This window comes from Acinonyx jubatus, chromosome B4, assembly GCF_027475565.1.
Source record: "Acinonyx jubatus isolate Ajub_Pintada_27869175 chromosome B4, VMU_Ajub_asm_v1.0, whole genome shotgun sequence".
Classification (NCBI taxonomy): Eukaryota; Metazoa; Chordata; class Mammalia; order Carnivora; family Felidae; genus Acinonyx; species Acinonyx jubatus.
In genome coordinates this window covers 129436607-129457020 of record NC_069387.1, presented here as the reverse complement: position 1 = coordinate 129457020, position 20414 = coordinate 129436607, and the positions used below count along the sequence as shown (strand labels likewise).

The 20414-nt window shown below is 52.6% G+C and overlaps 1 protein-coding gene across 7 annotated transcripts in view; it reads left to right on the top strand.

The window, feature by feature from the left end:
* The window catches only part of PLA2G6 (phospholipase A2 group VI), a 57370-nt gene that overhangs the window by 5663 nt on the left and 31293 nt on the right, over window positions 1–20414 (top strand). Inside the window, exons 2-4 of one of the 7 annotated variants that reach the window (XM_053226781.1) lie at window positions 5056–5085; window positions 5186–5439; window positions 19932–20147. In XM_053226781.1, coding sequence (XP_053082756.1) covers window positions 5231–5439; window positions 19932–20147 — 425 coding nt within the window. In that variant the 5' untranslated portion in view covers window positions 5056–5085; window positions 5186–5230. Of the gene's footprint in view, window positions 1–934; window positions 1409–3193; window positions 3934–5055; window positions 5086–5185; window positions 5440–19931; window positions 20148–20414 lie in introns of those variants that run through there. The other 6 variants (XM_053226784.1, XM_053226778.1, XM_053226779.1 and 3 more) reach the window with 6 other exon arrangements.

Sequence of the window (20414 nt, the reverse complement as noted above, 5' to 3'; positions counted from 1 at the left end):
GCGGGGGCAGGGAGAGGACGATCCAGGTAGGACAGGTAGACAGTTTGAAAACGCGGGGCCACCCCTGTCGCTGAAAGAGAGAAGTGTCCCAAGGAGGAGGACGGGGGACGGGGCCCAGGACCTGGCGGCTTTGCACTTCCTCCCTTGCTTGACCCCTGCCTGGGGTCCCTCGGGGACTTCCCGGCAGAGGTGGAACCAGACATTTGGGGACGGAGTTCACAACCACCGCTGTAACCAGCCCCCGTGCTCCCTGTTCCTTCTGGCACTTCTTCAGCTGTGTCGTCTGCAAGCTAATTAATTAATTTAGAGAGAAGAGAGCGAGCAGGGTAGGGGCAGAGAGAGGGAGAGAGAATCCCAAGCAGGCTCTGCGCTGACAGCAGGGGCGGGGGGGGGAGCCTGACGTGGGGCTCAAACTCCCAAACCGTGAGATGGTGACCCGAGTCGAAACCAAGAGTCGGAGGCTCAACCCACTGAGCCTGGCCCCCTCCCCCCAGGCGTCCCCCGAGCACGGCTTTAAATTAGATGCTGGCAGAGTGGCTCCGTGGCAACCAGTCTTCATGTTGATCCAGCAGTGCCCGTGGTGCCCATCCACACCGCCCAGGCCCCGTGAAGGTGCTCGTCCCTGGGCACGTCATACGGGCCGTCTCCCTATCTTCCCACAGGTTCTCTTGTGCTCCGTCTGTGGGGTGGCCTTTCACCCGGGACCCCACTGCAAAGTTCAGCTCAAGAATCACGTCCTGCAGTCCTCCTTTCCTGACTCTTCCCCCACCCCCCACCCCCCACCAGGGGACAGAGACTGGGCTTGGGTTCCCCTGGGACTACTCATTTTATGAACCCAACCGGCCGCTTCCGGGGAACTCACCAGAGACGCCACCCGTTGGTTCCAATCTGCCTGTGACCCCAGTACTGTTTCTTTTTTTGTTTTGTTTTCTTTTTTGGTGGACATCGGTATGTCCCACTTGAACTTGCCCTTCCCACACCCACAGTCTGAGGCCTCCGAGGGCCTCAGTTACTTTATCTCTAAAATGGGGACACTAGGACGCGTCCTTCCTGCCTGACGGGTCCTCTCCCCTAGGGGCGCCTCACCCAGCAGAAGAAGACTCTCTGAGTCTTCCCTGAAGAAACCAAGCAGGCGGGCTGGGCCTTTGACAGGGGATGGGTCAGCAAAAATAAGGAGAAGAGGCCAGAGAAATCCGGCCTCACTGAAGGGAAGACGTAGGCGACACCCGGAAATCGCAGGAGTGCAGAGGCGGGACTGTCAGCATCCCCCTCACCACAAAAGCTCTTGCTTTTCTGCGTGTGGCATCTGAGAGCTGCTCAGAGCCTTAGGTGCCCAGGAGCGGACAGTCCCTGCCAGATGACCTTGGTGTCCCCTGCGCCACCACCTACGTGCAGGGAGCAAGCCCAGGTGAGGAGCCATAGAGACCGGGTGTCAGCAGATGAAAGCGAGTGTTGATGATCTGGGGAGGGAGGTCAAGGGCAAGTAGCTGTGAGAAGCCAGAGCGGGGAGGAAGGCAGGGGTGAGGGGGTTGGGGGGCGGGGCGCTGTTCCCATGGCAGCCTGCTCCCCAGCCCCGCGTGCTCCCCGCTGCAGCCGCGTGCTCCCCCCTGCAGCCTCGCTGGAAACAATGTGGGCTCCAAGGTCAGGGGCAGACTGGGAGGGAGAGCGCAGAAGCGAAGCAAGAGGGAAGCACAGGCATGCGCTCTGTCTGCTTCTCACTTGCTGCTCTCCGGGCTGGTCTGTTATGATTGTTCCAGGATGTGGCCCAGGGGTTTCATTTCCTTTCTTCTACCTTGTGATAACAATGGCCCCTGTTTGTGTGCCCACGGTCGGCCAGCGTCTGGGACGCTTTCCCTCCATTGTGTCATTTCACCCTCACGCCCACCCTGGAAGCCTCCGGGTGATGGCCAGACCTGTCCTTTCTGTGGCCAGGCTGTCGTCAGCATGTGGGAGGCAGCCCGGCCACCAGCCCCAGGACCCTGAGGAAGGCGTCTTCTCCTCTGGGGCCGGATGTCTGCTTTTCCATCCAGCTGGTCGCCCGTGGTGACTCTCCCCTCAACCTCCAGTGGGCTCATGGGCGCTGGTGCTCTGGACTGTACCCACTGCCTCTGAGCCCCTCGCCTGGTGCCACCCGCCTGCTCTCTGGGAAGCCTCTGTGCTGCTTTTCTTTTTTCTTTTTTTTTTTTCTCTTTTTAAAAAATGTTTATTTTTGACAGAGAGGGAGAGACAGAGCATGAGTAGGGGAGGGGCAGAGAGAGAGGGAGACACAGCATCCAAAGCAGGCTCCAGGCTCCGAGCTGTCAGCACAGAGCTCGACGCGGGGCTCGAACCCACGAACCGCGAGATCGTGACCTGAGCCGAAATCAGAGGCTTAACTGACTGAACCCCCCAGGCGCCCCTGTGTTGATTTTCTAAGCTGGTCCTGACCCCCGTGGGTCCCCATATCCCCAGCTGTGGGCCCCAGGGGCTCAGCCTGCACTCCTACTTTCTTTAAAAAAAATAGAATCATCACACACACAAAATCCTTTTCCATTCCATTTGACAAATAGGAAAAAGGGGGGAAAAATGGCCCATGAACCCAATATCCTCATCTCCCCTTAGTATTTTGGTATTTTTCTATCCCTTCCGTCGTGGTTGTTGCATAATTTTTACTCAGTTAAATTATGTTTTCACAGGCTTGCTGTGGGCCACGCCTGTGCCAGGGGTGAGTGCACGTTGGTGAAAAGACCAAGCACCTGTCCTTAAGAAGCTCAGACTCTCTCTAGAGCCAGCGTGTGTGGCTCTAACTCTTGTCCTTCACCCACTCGCTGTGTGACCTTGGGCCCATTGCTTTACCTCTCTGTTCCTTGATTTTCTCATAGGTGCAACGGGGATGATAACGGTAACAATTTCATAGGGTGGTGGTGCAGATTAAAGATGAATAGATGTCAAGTGCTTGGCCCAGGGCCAGAGAGCACAGAGAGGCACGTGAGTGTTTGGTCTGGCTGGTGTGACGTCAGGCAGGAGGATCAAGGAGAGGAAGGACATAGCAGATAGACAGCTCAACAGTGGACAGGCAAGGCAGTGCGAGACAGCCCTGCTTTCTGGAACCTTGTGAGGTTTGGAGCCCAGTGGGTGGGACCGACCTGGAGAGGCGGCGCGGAGAGGCAGGGGCCTTGCGGTCAAGTTTGCAGTTCACAGACAGCACAGGGAGCGTCGAGGACTCGACGCCACAGAGCCTGTAACACCACCGCGTGCTTCCTGAGCTGTAACGGTCACCATCACTGTCTCTCGTGACTCCAGGGGCTCTCTGGAGTAAACACGGCGGAATTTACAATTCCTGTAATGTTGGGTGTAGAAGTTACTTCCGTTTCTGGGTGAAAACAAACATTGTTGCCGCGCACACTGATGCGTGTGCCACGCCTTCTGTCTCGGAGGCGTCTTTTCCAGGGACAATTTCCCATGCCGTCTTTTGGGGTCCCTCCCGTCTCCTCTGGCTATGGGGAGGGGCGCAGGCCCCCCCCCCCCCCCCCCGACAGCACCTCTGTCCTTTCCACTCCCAAGGGCAGGAGAAAGAAGGACCTTGGCACAGGTCTAAACATTCTTAAGGAAGTTTTCATTTAACCTCAGAGCACACGAGAGGTGAGCACTGTCCTCACTTTAAAGGGGACACTGAGGCTCACAGCCTGCTCCCGCCACATCTTATTACCGATCATAAGACGAAGGGTGCTGCACAGCTGTAGAGCACTTTCAAAACTCTGCAAGCACAGTCTCCGAGCCTCAGTTTCCTTATCTGTCAGAGGGAGGGCGATCGGAGTAAAGAGGACTAATAATGTTTATTGAACGTTCGCTGTCTGCAGGTTCTGTTACTGGGCACCGTTACGGTTCTCACGGTGCACATAAGGACACTGAGACACAGAGAGGTTAAGTGACTTGCCCGAGGACACACAGCTGGTAAGGATTTGAACACAGTTTTGCTCCGGCACCCTGCCTCGTGTGGTTTTCTCAGAATGGAATGAGACAGTCACGTAAGATGCTTGGCTCAGGGCCTGTTGCCCAGTCAGGCAGGGCTCAGTAAACGTCCCCTGGTGTAATTATCGTCATCGACCCTTGTTCCCTTCCTAGGTGGTTCTTCGTAGGCTTCTTGTTCTTTTTATCCCCAAGCTCGATCCTCTCCTCGAGAGCTGGGCCAGAGTGTGGCCAGTGTCCGTTCACATGTCCACCCTCCCCCGGGGTGCCCACACTCCCGACCCGGAGCCAGAGGGCAGCCTGTAGCTAAATGTCACCCAGCTTTGGTGGCCCCGCCTCAGGAACGCCGTATGCTTTCTGGGAGCCTAGGCAACAGTGAGACGTCTGATTCTGTCGTCCCAACTGGGAACAGTTTCCACGGCAGAAACCGTGATCCTTTGAATCTGACACGTAAATGTGTTTCCATCCAAACACACGTTTGTGGTGTGTAAGTCTTGACGTTCACGTTCATTGCCAAGGCACTTGGAGACCAACGCTTCCAGACGATCCTGGTCCCCTTGCGGCTTCTTGTAGAGACGGGACACTGGCTTCGTTTGCAGAATTGAAATGAGTCATGGCAAGCTTTCTGAATGCTAAAATCCTGACTCTGAACCTCAGGTAGCAAGAACCCCTCCATCTGGACAGAGCAGTATCGTCTATGTGTATTCATGTCTGCCATCTTCTTTTTTTTTTTTAAGTTTATTTATTTATTTTGAGAGAGAGAGAGAGAGAGAGAGAGAGAGAGAGAGAGAGAGAGAGAATCCCAAGCCGACTCCATGCTGTCAGTGCAGAGCCCGACATGGGGCTCGAACTCGCGAACTGTGAGATCATGACCCGAGCCGACATCAAGAGTCGGACACTTAACCGACTGAGCCACCCAGGCGCCCCTTTGTCTGCCGCCTCGTTGAGTGACACGGCTCCACACTACAGACGAGGAAACTGAGGCTCCGTTGGGGAAACTGGTCAGGAAGCAGGAGGGGTCTGGTCCCCTGGGTGTGGTGGCAGCTTCCCATCAGGCCTTCTGACCCCCTACCCAGTGTCATTTCTCTTTCTCTCCCTCCTTTCCAGGTCCCTCCAGGCCCAGAACCAGCAGCACTGGTGGGGAGCGATCTGGGAGCCTGTGCAGGAAACTGCTACCCTTGGTGAGGTGGGCATGGGAGACCGAGCCCAGCTGACCAGAGACCCCGTTTCCTTCCAGACCGAGGGGGCAGGTGGCAGGGCCTCCCCACCTGCCCCGCGGAAGATGCAGTTCTTTGGGCGCCTGGTCAACACCCTCAATAGCGTCACCAACTTGTTCTCGAACCCGTTCCGGGTGAAGGAGGTGGCTGTGGCGGACTACGTCTCGAGTGGCCGGATTCGGGAGGAAGGGCAGCTGGTTCTGTTCCAGAACTTTCCCAGCCGCACATGGGACTGCGTCCTGGTCAACCCCAGGAACTCACAGAACGGATTCCGGTGGGTGACAATGGGCTCCCACACGCACCTCTTTCCTTCGACTCCTCGCGCTGGAGGTCCCTTGGGCAAAAAGCAGCTTCTTTGGGCCTAACATCTGAGGGCTCTGGAGTGGGGGGGGGGGGGGGGGGCACCTTCTAGTCTCTGCACCTTCTGGCCTGTCAGGAGCCCCGCAGCAGGGGCATGGGGATAGAAGCCTAGGCTTCGTCCTGCCTCCAGGCTGGACCCATGCTGCGGGAGGGAAGGAGGAGGGACAGGAAAGCCGAGAAGGGTCAAATCGGGTCAGGTCGAGGGATCGCCTGTAGCCCTGGATCTTTAAAGGCGTGACTGTCCTTGTAGGGGCCGGCCAAGGTGCGGGAGAATGTGTAAGGAGTGGACAGCGCTCACTTTTCAGGGCATGCTGGGTCTCCCGTGGGCTGGAAGGAAAGGGTGGGAAGCCAGGACAGGGCCAAGAGAACCAGCTGCAGAGCCGAGTGGCGCAGGGGTGGAGAAGTGGCCGAGCACCCGAAACGCAGGTTCCGGAGGAGCCTGGCAGACTGGCTAGTGCTGATGGGCCTTTTTCCATCCATTCATCCATCTGGCCGGCCCACCGTCCATCCCTTCACCACACACCGGGCGTCTCCGGTGGCTCGGGAGTCCCAGGCCCTGGGCCAGGCCCGGCTGGCGCTGTGAGACACGCTTCGTGTCCTTACGGAACGTGCAGTCTTCGGGGGAGGCCACGTGCACAGCCAGGCACCGTAACAGCCACGTGCGGAGAGCCGTGGCAGGGGCGGACAGTGGGGACGCGGGAGGTGATCGCTTCCCGATGGGCTACTCCGAGCCTAGAATGGGTAGGAACGTGCCCCGCAGAGGAGAGTGGATAAGGTCATTCCAGACGTGCAGAGGCGTGGAGGTGGGGGGCGCCTGCAGGCTGACAGGCCGGCTCGGATCCCCGGTGCGTGCGAGGCTTTGGTGAGAAGTGAGGCCGGAGGGAGCCTCCGGGGCCGTTCCGATCGAGGAGGCGTGCCAGCAGGATCTCAGCGGCGAGCTGGGGGGTCAGTGTCCAGCCAACAGGAGGAAAGTGGAGGCCGCCTATCAGGGGAGAATCCAAGTCTGGCTCTACAGAGAAACTGAGGCAGAGGCCTCCACAGTGGGCAAAGAACACAGCTCAGCAGCCAGTTTTAAACAGCAGAGCTAGTCCACACGCTGGGCACAGATGGGCCTGAGCAGATGGCCATCCTGCTGGCCTTGGTCAGGACAGGGCAGGCAGGCTTCCTGTGGCTCCAGAGCTCCTCCCCAGGCCCGCAGCTGAGGGCGGCCGGTGGGGAACGCACAGCTGAGCAGGCGGCGGGTCCCCTCTTTGGAGCACCACTCAGCTTTGCTTTGGGGGCACCCAGCCCCGGGAGCTCTACCAGCCTCCCCCATCACCCAGGTCCCGTCCGCTACAAATGTCCTTTGACAGGGTTCCAGATCCGACTCAGCAAGCTCGAGCCCCACTTCCATCCAGGGGGTTCAGCCCTTTGCCAACAGCTTATTAACTACATGTTTATTTTTTTCATGTATTTTATTTTTAATGTTTATTTATTTGTTTAACAAATAATTTATTTACAAGCAGGGGAGGGGCGGAGAGAGGGAGACACAGAATCGGAAGCAGGCTCCAGGCTCCGAGCTGTCAGCACAGAGCCCGACGCGGGGCTCGAACTCATGAACTGTGAGTTCATGACCCGCGCCGAAGTCGGATGCTTAACCGACTGAGCCACCCAGGCGCCCCAACTACGTGTTTATTTACTACCTTTAATTAGGGGGCCACTTTATACTATTTTCACATATGGTACATGAGCACATCCTCCAGTGACCTTTAGAAGGAAGCAAGGAAAGCGGTATCCCATTTTATGGGTAGGAAAACTGAGGCTTGGGAAGATAAGGGAGTCATTCAGAGTTGCACGGGAAGCAGTGAAGAAACGGAACCTGTGTCCTCTGGTTCCTAAGCCTTTTCTCTCCCTGCGCCGTTGTGTTTTTCCGAGCCTTTGGACGGAATAGGGAGCGTCGGGTGTGGTTTCGAGCCAAGCGCGCGTCTCCTCTCAGAATTCCTGACCTCCCTCACCTGGCCCTGGACTCTTTCACCTCTTCTTCTGACCTGCTCCCACCCAAGCGTTTCTGTCTCAGCAGATGGCATCGCCATCCATCTGCGTGGTTGTGCGATCCAGAAACCCAGGAGTGATCCTTGGTTCCTCGGGCTCCGTCACCCCCAGATCCGGGTCACGACTGAGTTCTGTCGGGTGCCCCTCCCAAGCACACGTTGAGTCTGCCGCTGCTTCTCCGTCCGTCATGCTTAGGTTTGGCCTGAGTGATTTCTCCCAAGTGACAGCCGCGGCAGACAGCTCTGCTCTGCAGAGACCCCAGGGGCCCGGGCTCTTGCTGTCTTGTTCTACCGTGGGTGGCCTTCATTCTCTAGGTCACCACCTGGTCCCAGGTGGGCCACGCCAGATTCAGCCATCACGGCCGTCTTCCCAGTCGGCAGAAAAGTGAAGCACAGGGTGAAAAAAGGCACCCTTCCTTCTTAGGGGCTTCCCGGAAGTTGCACAGAAGCCTTTCACCTGAATCCCTTTGGCCCGGACGTGGTGGTCACGTGGCCACAACTAACCGCAAGGGAGGCTGGGAAGCCGAGCCTTGTATTCCAGCCGCGTGCCAATCCAAAATCCGGGGCTCTGTTATTGTCCATTTTGCTGCCGCCTCTCTTTCCAGGCCGTGGTCATTGTACACACAGACTCCAGCTGCACCCCCCGCCCCCCAGCCTCTGGCTCTCCTCCCATCCTCTTCCAAGCTGCTGCCAGAGCAGAGCTTTCCGGAGCACAAATCTGATCCCTCCCTTCCCTGCTTCACTCTTCAAGAACTCCCTATTTCCTTAACTCATCAGCTGCTAGCCTTGCTCCTCCCTCTGGTCTCAGCTCTTGCCACCCTGTGCTCCTGGCTTTCGCCCAGACTCCTCCGTCGGCCTAGAATGCTTTCCTTTTCTTGGCCTGCCTCATTTCTGCTTGCCCTTCCCTGACCTTCAGGCTAGAGCAGGGGCTGCTGCTGTGTGGCCCCATAGCACCCCATCCCTGCGCTCAGTAGACTGCCTTCCTGGTGGACCACAGAGCCCGTGAGGGGGAGCAGCCGTGTGTGTCGTGTTCAGCCCAGTACAGTCCCCAGCACCCGGCCTTGTGAGATGAGCACCGTGTAGTCACGCAGCTTTGGCGGTATTTACGGAGGGCTCGCTGTGCACCATGCCCTCTGTCCGGGACTGGGGACTGTCGGATTCAAGGCAGTCGGGGAGGTGAGCTGGGAAGCAGGGTGGAGGTTATGAAGAGGTGCAGAAATGGCCATGCCGAGGCCTGGGGGCGGGGGGGTGTGTGAGGGCCAGAGCCCAGGGGTTCTCTTAAAGGTAGTCATTGCGGGGTCTCCCCCGCTGCTTCCAATCCCCTGCAGTTCGTAGAAGGAAGGTATGGTGTTCTAGACTTCTCCAGGGTGCTGACATCCTGCCTTTGAAAGGCCTCCCCCACCTTTGCTCGCCCAAAGGGCTCCGAACTGCCCCACGGCACACAACCCTGTTACAGGTAGCCAGGGAGGCTGGTCAGTCGTAGAGCTGGGGTCCAGACCCAGCATTCTGGCTCCGGGACCCAGGTCTTCCTTCCCCTTCCCCCGCCGGGCCACCGTGTAGTGCGGAGAGCTGGGCGGGACTCTGCTCGCCTGGGCCCGTCCTGGGCACCGCGGGCCTGACGTATGGTCGGTCCAGAGCCCTGGCTCTTCTGGTAGTCTCTGGGAGCGTTGCGTGCGCATCCTGATAACATCCAGACTTACGTTCCTGCTGCGAATTCATCACCTACTCCTGCCCCTTGCTTGTGACATGTGATCTTTGCTTCTTGAAAGGGGACTGATCTTCGAGGCAGCCCCCCCCCCCCAACACTGGGACCTCAGACAAGCTGAGTGGCCTGTATCCTGGCTTGCTCCCTCCCTATTCATCCAGCCCACAGCCCACCCTCTCTGAGCAAAGCTGAACACAGCACACCTTCGGGAGCTCACACAGTAGCAAGGAAAGGTAGATCCGTACCCAGCATGCAGCAGGATAAATGTTACAATAGGAACAAGGAAAGCTCTTATGTTCCCCAAACAGACCTCCCCCTTTGCCCCTTCCTTCTCTGTCCTCACTGCCGCCGCTCTTCCCCACTCCATTTGCCTGACCCTTGGCTCCCTGCTCTGTGGGCGGGTCGTCCCCCACTGTCTTCTCCCTCAGCACTGTCCATGCTTCTGTCCACCCCTCTTGCCTTGGATCGCTATGTGTCTGTTTGCACCTGTGTCTCCCCAGCAGACCGCAGAGGTCCCGAGGGACAGCGCCTGGGTCAGAGTCATCTCCCCGAATGCCCGTGGTAGTGCCAGGCAGGCACTCAGGTGCGTGACGAGTATTTGTCGCGAGTGTGGTTGCCCCCGCGTCCACTGAAGGTAGATGTGTCTTTAACAGGAGGGGTTAGGGGCGCCCAGGTGGCTCAGTCGGTTGAGCGTCCGACTTCAGCTCAGGTCACGATCTCGCGGTCCGTGAGTTCGAGCCCCGCGTCGGGCTCTGGGCTGATGGCCCGGAGCCTGGAGCCTGCTTCCGATTCTGTGTCTCCCTCTCTCTGCCCCTCCCCCGTTCATGCTCTGTCTCTCTCTCTGTCTCAAAAATAAATAAACGTTAAAAAAAAAATTTTTTAACAGGAGGGGTTGGAAAAGGCCTCTCGGGGGCAGTTGGGGGAGAGATGGGCCTAAAAGGGGGAGGAAGATTTGACCTGGAGGAGGCGCCGAGAGAGGGCTCTGCAGAGAGAGGCACGTCACGTGCAGAGAGTTTCTCCTCCGTGCCGAAGGGCTCGTGCTCAGCTTTGAAACTGGAGAGTTAGATACCACTCTAGCCTAATGGTTCTTGTTTTGGTCTAGGACGCCCTTGAAAGTCCCAGGGTACCTCTCCACCACCCCCCCCCCCCCAAATGCACGGGATGCGATTTCCTGAAGTTCACGGAGCCCCTGAGGCACATCTACAGCTCACTCGCAGCCAAGGCTGAGGCTTCCCAGAGCTGATGCCAGGTGGTTTTTGTCTGGGGGCTCAGTTCCAGAAGAGAGGGAAAAGACAGCCCCACGAGCCCTCTCGGTGTTCAGTCTTCTCTCTGAATCTTGCACCCCTGGCCCTAACCCACGGCTGGCTCTCCCTCGAAAGCCTCAAGAGTTTTCTCTCCCGGTCTTTCCCCTACTGGGCCTGGAGGAGGGACAGGGTGCCCCTTGCCCCCCAGCCTTGAAATCATCATCCTGTACTATCCACACTCTGTCCTGGGGTTCCCCACACCCTTGGGGACATGTGCCCCTGGCCCAGAGTGCCCTGTCACCATCACTACCTGTTTTGATGCTCGGTGACTGTGAAATTTGCAGGGCGCCCTCCCCCCCTTACACCCACGGCTCTTGGTGCCAGACCTCCCTCAGCCCACATGGCCATTCCCTGGATCTTGTCATCACCAGTAACCGCGGCTCTTCTGCAAATACAAGCCCCCCACTTGCCGCCCTTGCTCCTGTCTTTCCCGCTCCTTCTCCCTAGTCCTCTCAATGCCAAGTTCTCCCCCTGCAGACACAGACCGAGGTGTCACCCTGCTAGGGTCCCCGTCCCCTTCATGGACTTCACTTCCTGCCCTGCTGAAACTGTCATTATGATCACACCTTGCATACCCTCTCTTCTTTCTTGCTTCTCTTTCTTTGTCATATTTGCTTGGCAAAACCCTAATGCTGGTTAATTCCAGTTCTCCATGGCCTGAGGAGCTCCCCTCCCTGCTGATTGTCCTCACCCCAAAGGGCCAGCAGTTATGTCTGACCCTGTCCTCCACCTCCTTCCCTCCCCACCCCCTTCACGCTCACCTGCAGCTGGTTGTGCCTCCACCCTGTCTGCCCACACCTGCTCCAGCATTCTGGGCCTTCCCTGTTGTCACTGCAGAGGCCAGTCCCCGTCAAGGTCAACATCCCCTCATCCACCTCAGGACATCACTTCAGCAATTCTTTCCTCTCTCCTGGGTAATTTCCCCTCTTGACCCGTTTTTTTCCATTGCTATACAAATGTGCTGTTTCTTCTTTGTTCCTTTTTTAAAACAAATTTCATTCTTGACTTCATTTCCCCTCAGGCACTGCCTCTATCCAGCCGTCCCCAATTCCCTCCTCCTGTTCTCTCTCTTTAAACTTGTTAAAAATAGTGAAATACACCACACACGGAAAAGTACGTGCAGCTCAATGATCACAAATACTTCTGTAACCAGCACCCATGTCAAAAGATAGAACATTGCAGCACCCCGGAAGCACCCCTTTTGCTCCCTTGTCCCCCTAAGGGTAACCATTAACCCACCTTACTGGTTATTGCTTCTGTGCCTGCCTTGTTTGCTCAGCCTTTTGTCAGTGAGATTTCCACGTGTTTTTGCATGGAACTGGGTCCGGCTTCTGTGCAGTACAATTCTGCACATCAGAATTGTGTTAACTACATCACCGCTCACTTATTCATTTGTGTGTTGGTGGGAATTTGGGCTGCTTCTGGTTTTCTTGGTGTGTATATGTGTGCATTTGTGGTGGGCATCTATCGGGGAGTGGAACCAGCTCCCGGGCTGAGGCCATACACCTCCTGAGCTTCAGTGGATAATGCCCATCTGGTTTCCTGTCAGCGGTGAAAGAGATTCCTGTTACTTCTGATGTATAGTGTTGACGGCTTAAAAAAAAAAAAAATTATTCTGTGGGATGTGTAGTAGTGTCTCGTTGTGGCCTTCATTTGCCTTTGCCTGATTACATACGAGTTTGAGCACCTTCGGATAAGGTGATGAACCATTTGGCACTCCCTTCAGTGAAGTACCTGCTCCATGCTCTTGAACACTTAAAAAATAAAGTTCTTTTTCTTACAGTTTTCGCATCTATATTCAAACACACACCTTTTGCTGGTTATGTGTGTTGCAGCCATCCCCTCATGGCTTACCCTTATACTTTCTTCTTCTTTTTGTTTTTAATGTTTATTTGTTTATTTTAGAGAGAGAGCACAACTAGGGGAGGGGCAGAGAGAGAGGGAGACACAGAATCCGAAGCAGGTTCCAGGCTCTGAGCTGTCAGCACAGAGCCCGACGCGGGGCTTGAACTCATGAACCACGAGATCATGACCTGAGCTGAAGTCGGACACTTAACCTTTTAAATTTTTAACATTTATTTGTTTTTGAGAGACAGAGAGACAGAGCATGAGTGGGGGATGGACAGAGAGAGAGGGAGACACAGAATCCGAAGCAGGCTCCAGGCTCTGAGCTGTCAGCACAGAGCCCGACATGGGGCTCGAACTCATGGACCGAGCCGTGAGTGAGACCATGACCTACCTGAGCTGAAGTCGGACGCTTAACCGACTGAGCCGCCCAGGTGCCCCAACCCTTGCACTTTCTTAATGCTATCTGTTGAGAAGAAAGAATTCTTAGTCTCAACGAAGTCAGAATCTCTGATCTCTTTTATTGTTTGCTTTCATGTACCGTATAGGAAAGTTCTTCTCTACCATGAGGCGTTGAGGATATTTTTCTGTAGTTCTGTAGTATCTTCCCGAAGCTTTATTATTTTGCCCTTTGTAACTAGATTCGTTATCTACCTGGCACTGATTCCTAGGTCATAATGTCTACTCTCAGGGCGTAGAAGCTCTGAGGCCTCAGCTGAAGGCCTTGGTTTCACCAGGCTCCTTCCACCTGGTAGGCCTCGAACTTTAATCTCTGTTTTCTAACTATTGAAAAACTGCCCCAGTTTCTGCTTGGCTCTGTAACCTCTCTGCTGCTGTTTTCTGTTTGGTTTCTTTCTTCTTCCTCTTCTTTTTTTTTTTAAAGTTTATTTATTTTTGAGAGAGAGAGTGAGCATGAGCAGTGAAGGGGCAGAAAGAGAGGGGGACAGAGGATCCAAAGCCAGCTCTGTGCCGACAGCAGCAAGCCCTGTGCGAGGGCTCGAATTCATGAACTGTGAGATTATGACCTGAGCCGAAGTTGGATCTTCAACTGACTGAGCCACCCCGGTGACACTGTGGTTTCTTGACATCTTGCTCCGCCTAGCTTAGGAGGGAAAATTCTTGCAGAATTTTGGGCTTACTTCCCTGTAATTCCCTCAAGTTCTGGCCTTCTTGGAAAACTCTGAACACTGGCTTCTCTTTGCCCATCCTAGCGGGAATTCTGGCAGCGTCTGGCTGCCTCCCAGCCTTTGTATCCTTTATATCCTGCATCACAGGTCCCAGAGTGCCCTGAGTAAAAATGTGGGGCGTACCTCGGTGTGCTTTCCTCTTGTCTACAACCTTGGCCTGTATTCTCGTCTGCCTTGGGCTCCCTCCAACGCCTTCATGTACTCGTTTGCATTAAGTCCTGGTTTTCTATTTGTTTTCAGCAGGAAGGCTAGTTTGGTATAAGCTCCTCTGTCCTATCCAGAGGTAGAGGTTCCTCCACAAATTTGGTAGAGAATGTTTACATTATCACTGAGTCAGGATGTTTGCCAGATTTCCCCATGACTTCTTGTTTGAACCATAGATAGTTAAAAAAAAATTTTTAAGTTTATTTATTTATTAAAACAGTTTTTTAATGTTTACTTATTTTTGAGAGAGAGAGAGAGAGAGAGAGAGAGAGAGACACCAAGTGTGAGTGGGGGAGGGGCAGAGAGAGAGGGAGACAGAGAATCCGAGGCAGGCTCCAGGCTCTGAGCTGCCAGCACAGAGCCCTACATGGGGCCCAGACCCACAGACCATGAGATCATGACCTGAGCCAAAATCAAGAGCTGGATCCTCAACTGACCAAGACACCCAGGCGCCCCATTAAAAAAAAATTTTTTTTTAGGTTTATTTGAACCATAGATAGTTTGTATGTATCTTGTTTAATTTTCCAACGTATGGGAGACTTTTCGTTCCCTTTTTGTTCTTGGTCTCTTGCTTAGTTTCACTGTGGTCAGAGAACATGGTCTAAATATTTTAAAGCTTTTGAGGGATACCTGGGTGGCTCAATGTGTTGAATGTCCGACTCTTGGTTTCAGCTCAGGTCACGATCTCACAGTTTGTGAGTTCAAACCCAATGTGGGGCCCTGTGAAGATTAGCATGGAGCCTGCTTGGGATTCTCTGTCTCCCTCTGTCTCTGCCCCTCCCCCACTTGTGTGCGCGTGTTCTCTCTCTCTCTCTCAAAAATAAATAAGTAAACATTTAAAAAAAATAAATATTTTAAAACCTTTGAAATTTGTTCAGATGAACTTGACGGCCCAGCTTACGCCTAGTATTTCTAACTTTTGTTTGCACGTGCTTGGAAAGAAAGCTTATTCTGTAGCTGATAGCGTTTCATCTATGTCGGCCAGGTCAGGTTTACTAATCATTCTAGATCCCATAGGGATTTTTTTTGGTTTGATTGTTTTATGAGTGGTAAAAGTTACTAAAATATTTCAGTGTGATTGTGGATTTGTCTCGTTTTTTCTCTTTTTTGCTGGAATTATGGATGATTTCATTGTTTTTAGAAACGTCTAGTTTTAAAGATTCTATCAAGTTTGACTTTATTCTGGAGATTTATTATGAAGTGCATATTAACTTAATTGTCACATTTTCCTGGTGGGTTGAAACTGTCATCATTATGAATTGTCCCTCTTTGTTTCCAGTAAGGCTTTTTACCTGAAACTCTATTTTGTCTCTTATCATTATGGCTTCACCAGATCTTTTAGGTTAGTATTATATTGTATAATATATAATATATAACATAATATAACATATAAATATAAAATAAATATAAAAATGTATAAATATTCTCTTTATATATATACATTTATATATATACATTTATATATATACATTATATATATGTATACGCACACACACACACACATTTTCCTTATATTTTTAATCTTGTTAAGAATATAGAGTTGACTTTTTTCCCATATTATCTTTGTCTGTTATTCCTTACATTTATTTGGAACATTAAGTCTCTTTCTACTTCGTACAATTCTGATATATTTGGGTCTAAATCTGTCATCTTGTTATTTTCTTTGTTGTTGTTCTACCTATTTTCTTTATTCCTTTCTTTCTTGTGTTCTTACACAGTTTTATTTTTGTTTCATTTTAGTTAGCTTTACTGAGATGCGATTTACAAAAATGAGAAATTTACCAACTGGAAGTGTAGCATTTGGTGAGTTTCGGTGACAGGGCACACCCATGTGCCATCACCACAGTTAAGATACAGAACATTTCTGTGGTCTCCAAAATTCCCTCCATGCTCCTTTGTGGTAAGTCCCCGGCACCCACCACAGCCCCTGGCCAACACCGATACGCTTTCTGTCACTAAGGTTTTGCCTTCTAATCATACAGCATGTAGTCTTAAGACTTTTTTTTCCACTTAGCGTAATGGTTTTGCAATTCATGATCGTTTTCTTATTATTCCATTTGTCCCCTCTCTGTCAGTCCAAAAGTTATGCATTCTGTCATTCACTCTCTCTCTCTCTCTTTTTTTTGTCATTCTCTTTCAGTGATAACTGTTGGGGGACAGTTGTCTGTGGGTCTCTCGTGTGTCTCGCAAGCAGAGGCACTGACTTCCTCTGTTTCAGGTTATCTTTACAAGGAGGTTAATACAGCGAACAGCCTTAGAAAATAGAGATTGGGTCTTTCCCTAGAGCAGAGGGGACATTTGCTTACTCTCTTGTGGAATAAAAATCATATCATCCTCCAGGGCAAAGCTGAGACAGATTTGCTTATTAACAATGGTAGAAGATTCAAGTTCCCTACACTCAGGGTTTCTCTCTTCTAATGCAACGTGAGCAGGTGTCACCTGGCCCTCTTCATGTCACCCTGTGGGAACTGGATCCCAGGGAACTGGCGCACACACTGATACTCTGGCTACTGCTGTTGCTGGGAGTAACAATTTGGCCTTTGTCTTGGATCCAGGAATCTTGTGTCTTCTGCCAGCATCCATGAAACTATGTCAGGCTAACTTGTTAGTTTGCAAGTAGGGCAAAATCGGAAACCCTTCCCAGTTCTTGATAGAACCCTAGAGATCGGAACACACATCCTTGGACTGACTGAAGTACAATTGATACGTTAGTGTCTCCCAGAACAACAAACGGGTCCTAGAACTTTTTAACCCCATTTGTTCCTCTCTAGGCTTCTATACCATTTGTTTTTGTTTTTGTTTTTGTTTTCAACGTTTATTTATTTTTGGGACAGAGAGAGACAGAGCATGAACGGGGGAGGGGCAGAGAGAGAGGGAGCCACAGCATCGGAAACAGGCTCCAGGCTCCGAGCCATCAGCCCAGAGCCCGACGCGGGGCTCGAACTCCCGGACCGCGAGATCGTGACCTGGCTGAAGTCGGACGCTTAACCGACTGCGCCACCCAGGTGCCCCTGCAGGGTCCACTTCTAAGATGACTCACTCACAACTGGCAGGTTGGAGCTGGCTGTTGCCTGGAAGTTCGTCCAGAGCTAAGGGGCCAAGGTCAAGAGTCATCCCTGTGGGTTGTGTCAGTTTTCCCGTAGTATGGTAACTGGGTCCCCAGAAAAAAGAGGTGGAAACTTCCAGTCTCTCAAGACCTTGCTCCAGAAACTAAAGTGGCATCACCTCTGCCATATGCTATTGGCAAAACAGTGACAGAGTCAAATTAAAGGGTAAAGAGCCATAAGGCACCACTACTCAATGGGAGCAGTGTCAAAGAATTTAGGGGCCATGTTTTAAAACCCTGCACCAGGTCCCTAAGTGTGAATTTCTATTTTTGTGTTTGTGTGGGAGGGCGCGTAGATATTTTCAGTCAGTCTAAAAACAAGGTTTCATCAATTTTGAAAAGTTCACAGACATGAACTCTTCAAACATGGCTTCTGTGCCGTTCTTTTTCTGTTCTGTTTCTGTAGTGCCACTTATATGTGTGGTCGATCTTTTCGTTATATATTCTGTGTCCTTTTTCTCCTGTCCTGCCTTTTCATCCTTAGGCTCTTCAGGCTTTATTCTGTTTACTCTTTTCTGGCCCATGTTCCTATTCACTGGTTTCTCTTCAGCATTTCCCAGTCTGCTTTTTTTTTTTTTAATGTTTATTTTTGAGAGAGAGAGAGAGAGCAAGCAGAGGAGGGGCAGAGAGAGAGGGAGACAGGGGATCTGAAGTGGGCCCTGTGCTGACAGCCATGTGCTTGATGCAGGGCTCGAACTCTCAAACCTTGAGGTCATGTCCTGAGCCAAAGTCAGACACTTAACCAACTGAGCCACTCAGGCCACATCCAGTCCGCTTTTATATTTGGCCACTGGGTTCTTAAACTGTTGGCAATTGGATGTATGTATTCACTTATTTATTAAGATTTTATTTTTATTGATGTATTTTTAATTTTTTTAACGTTTATTTATTTTTTGAGAGACAGAGAGAGAGAGAGCATGAGTGGGGGAGGGACAGAGAGAGAGAGGGAGCCACAGATTCCAAAGCAGGCTCCAGGCTCTGAGCTGTCAGCACAGAGCCCAACACGGGGCTCGAACCCATGAGATCATGACCTGAACCTAAGTCGGACACCTAACCAACTGAGCCACCGAGGTGCCCCGAAGCCTGGCCTTCTGTTTCTTTTTTTTTTAATTTTCTTTTTTTTGAACGTTTATTTATTTTTGGGACAGAGAGAGACAGAGCATGAACGGGGGAGGGGCAGAGAGAGAGGGAGACACAGAATCGGAAACAGGCTCCAGGCTCCGAGCCATCAGCCCGGAGCCCGATGCGGGGCTCGAACTCCCGGACCGCGAGATCGTGACCTGGCTGAAGTCGGACGCTTAACCGACTGCGCCACCCAGGCGCCCCTGGCCTTCTGTGTCTTTTATGTTTGCTTCTCCCAGGTACCTGGTAGCATTAGCCCTTCAGGGTGCCCACCCACGGTAAGAGGTGGCCCGCCCCTGGCCTCCAGTCCCTGTCCCCCGAACCCACAAGGTTGTCAATGCTACGGTGTATCCCTCCGGCCTCTCAAGTGACAGCAGCCTTCCACACCAGGCTCACTTCCTAGATTTCCGTAATCCGTCCAGCCTGGCACTTCATCCCAGTCTACTTAGGTATCCAGCGCCTCAAGCAGATGGCCTCTTATATTTTGTCGCGCATTTCTGGTTGTCCCGGGGAGGCGCTCCCGTTCACATGACCTAGTCTGCCGTGGGAGTGGAAGGCCTCCCACAGAGAGATCCTGTTTTCTTTTGGGTTCTTCTCACCGGAATTCAAATGCCTGCTTCCACCTTCCCCGTTAGCTACCTCTGCTTGCTCCCCTCTACAGCAAAACCCCTCCAACATACTGCCTGTACTTCTCCGGTTTCTTCCATTCCATTCCTTCTTAAACCATTCGAGTCAGGCTCTGCTTTCCACCTAAAGTGTCTTGTCAAAGTCGTCAATAGATGCTAAGCCCAATGATCAATTTTCAGTGTCATTTCTTTTCTTTTCTTTTTTTTTTTTTTTAACATTTTAATTTATTTTTGAGACAGGGAGAGACAGAGCATAAACAGGGGAGGGTCAGAGAGAGGGCGACACAGAATCTGAAAGAGATCCAGGCTCTGAGCGGTCAGCACAGAGCCCGACGCGGGGCTCGAACTCACGGACCGCGAGATCGTGACCTGAGCCGAAGTCGGCCGCTCAACCGACTGAGCCACCCAGGCGCCCCAATTTTCAGTGTCATTACTAGTTGTCATTTCGTGTCATTATACCCGACAGAGCAACAGCATTTAACGTGGAGCACGCTGATGTTAAGAGGTTGGCAGGATGAAACAGAGGAGCCGAGGAGAATGAGGAAAACTTCCTTCCTTGTCCTCTCTTCTTTGTTTTTTCTATAGCACTCATTCCGCGGCAGTTTGTTTAATGTACTTTCTTATTTTGATTTTTACCTTACTCATTGTGTTGATCTCGCCCACAAAAACATGGGCTCCGGGAAGGCAGGCCATGTCATCTGTTTCGTTCATTAACTTACCCCTCCATTTAGAACAGTGGCAGGGGTTTGGGGCGCTCGGGTGGCTCAGTCGGGTGTCTGAATTCAGCTCAGGTCATGATCTCGCGGTTTGTGAGATCGAGCCCCGTGTCGGGCTCTGTGCGGACAGTTCAGAGCCTGGAGCCTGCTTTGGATTCTGTGTCTCCCTCTCTCTCTGCCCCTCCCCTGCTCATGCTCTGTCTCTCTTTGTCTCAAAAATGAATAAAACATAAGAAAGAAAGAAAGAAAGAAAGAAAGAAAGAAAGAAAGAAAGAAAGAAAGAAAGAAAGAAAGAAAGAAAGAAAAGAAAGAAAGAGGGAGAAAGAAAGAAAAGAAAAGAAAAGAAAAAAGAAAGAAAATCCTGACTCCATTTAGAGGTGTGTGCATGCAGGCATGTGCACGTGTGCGTGGTGGAGAGGGGAGTCCAGCTGGAACAGGTCGGTGCACAGCCAGAGACAGACAGTGAGCCGTCCGTGGGGACCCAGGGCTTCTGACTCCAGCGAGGGTGTGGGCTGAGGCTGGCTCATTTCTGTGTCGTCCTCCTGTGCCCTGGCTCCACAGACTCTTCCAGCTGGAGAGGGAGACGGACGCCCTCGTGAACTTCCAGCACTATTCTATCCAGCTGCTGCCCTTCTACGAGAGCTCCAGCCAAGTCCTGCACGTCGAGGCCCTGCAACAGCTGACCGACCTCATCCGCAGCCATCCCAGCTGGTCGGCGGCCCATTTGGCGGTGGAGTTGGGCATCCGAGAGTGCTTCCATCACAGCCACATCATCAGGTGGGCCAGGAGGGCCGGACCCTCAGGAAGGTCCCCGGGTCTGTGTGTGTGGACGGGCGGGTCCAGGGAGTCTCTCAGCCCTGCCTCAGTTCCCCTCTGCGGGTCGGTGTTGCCTCTGAGTGGGGAGTATACGAACGCCGGACTGAAGCCAGAAGGAGAAACGTAGGGCCCGACGGGTGCCAGGCCCACCTGGTGTGTTATAACCACCATGAACTTGAGTCCTTCCAATACCCGCATGAAGGGTCATCATCCCCTCAAGAGACTATG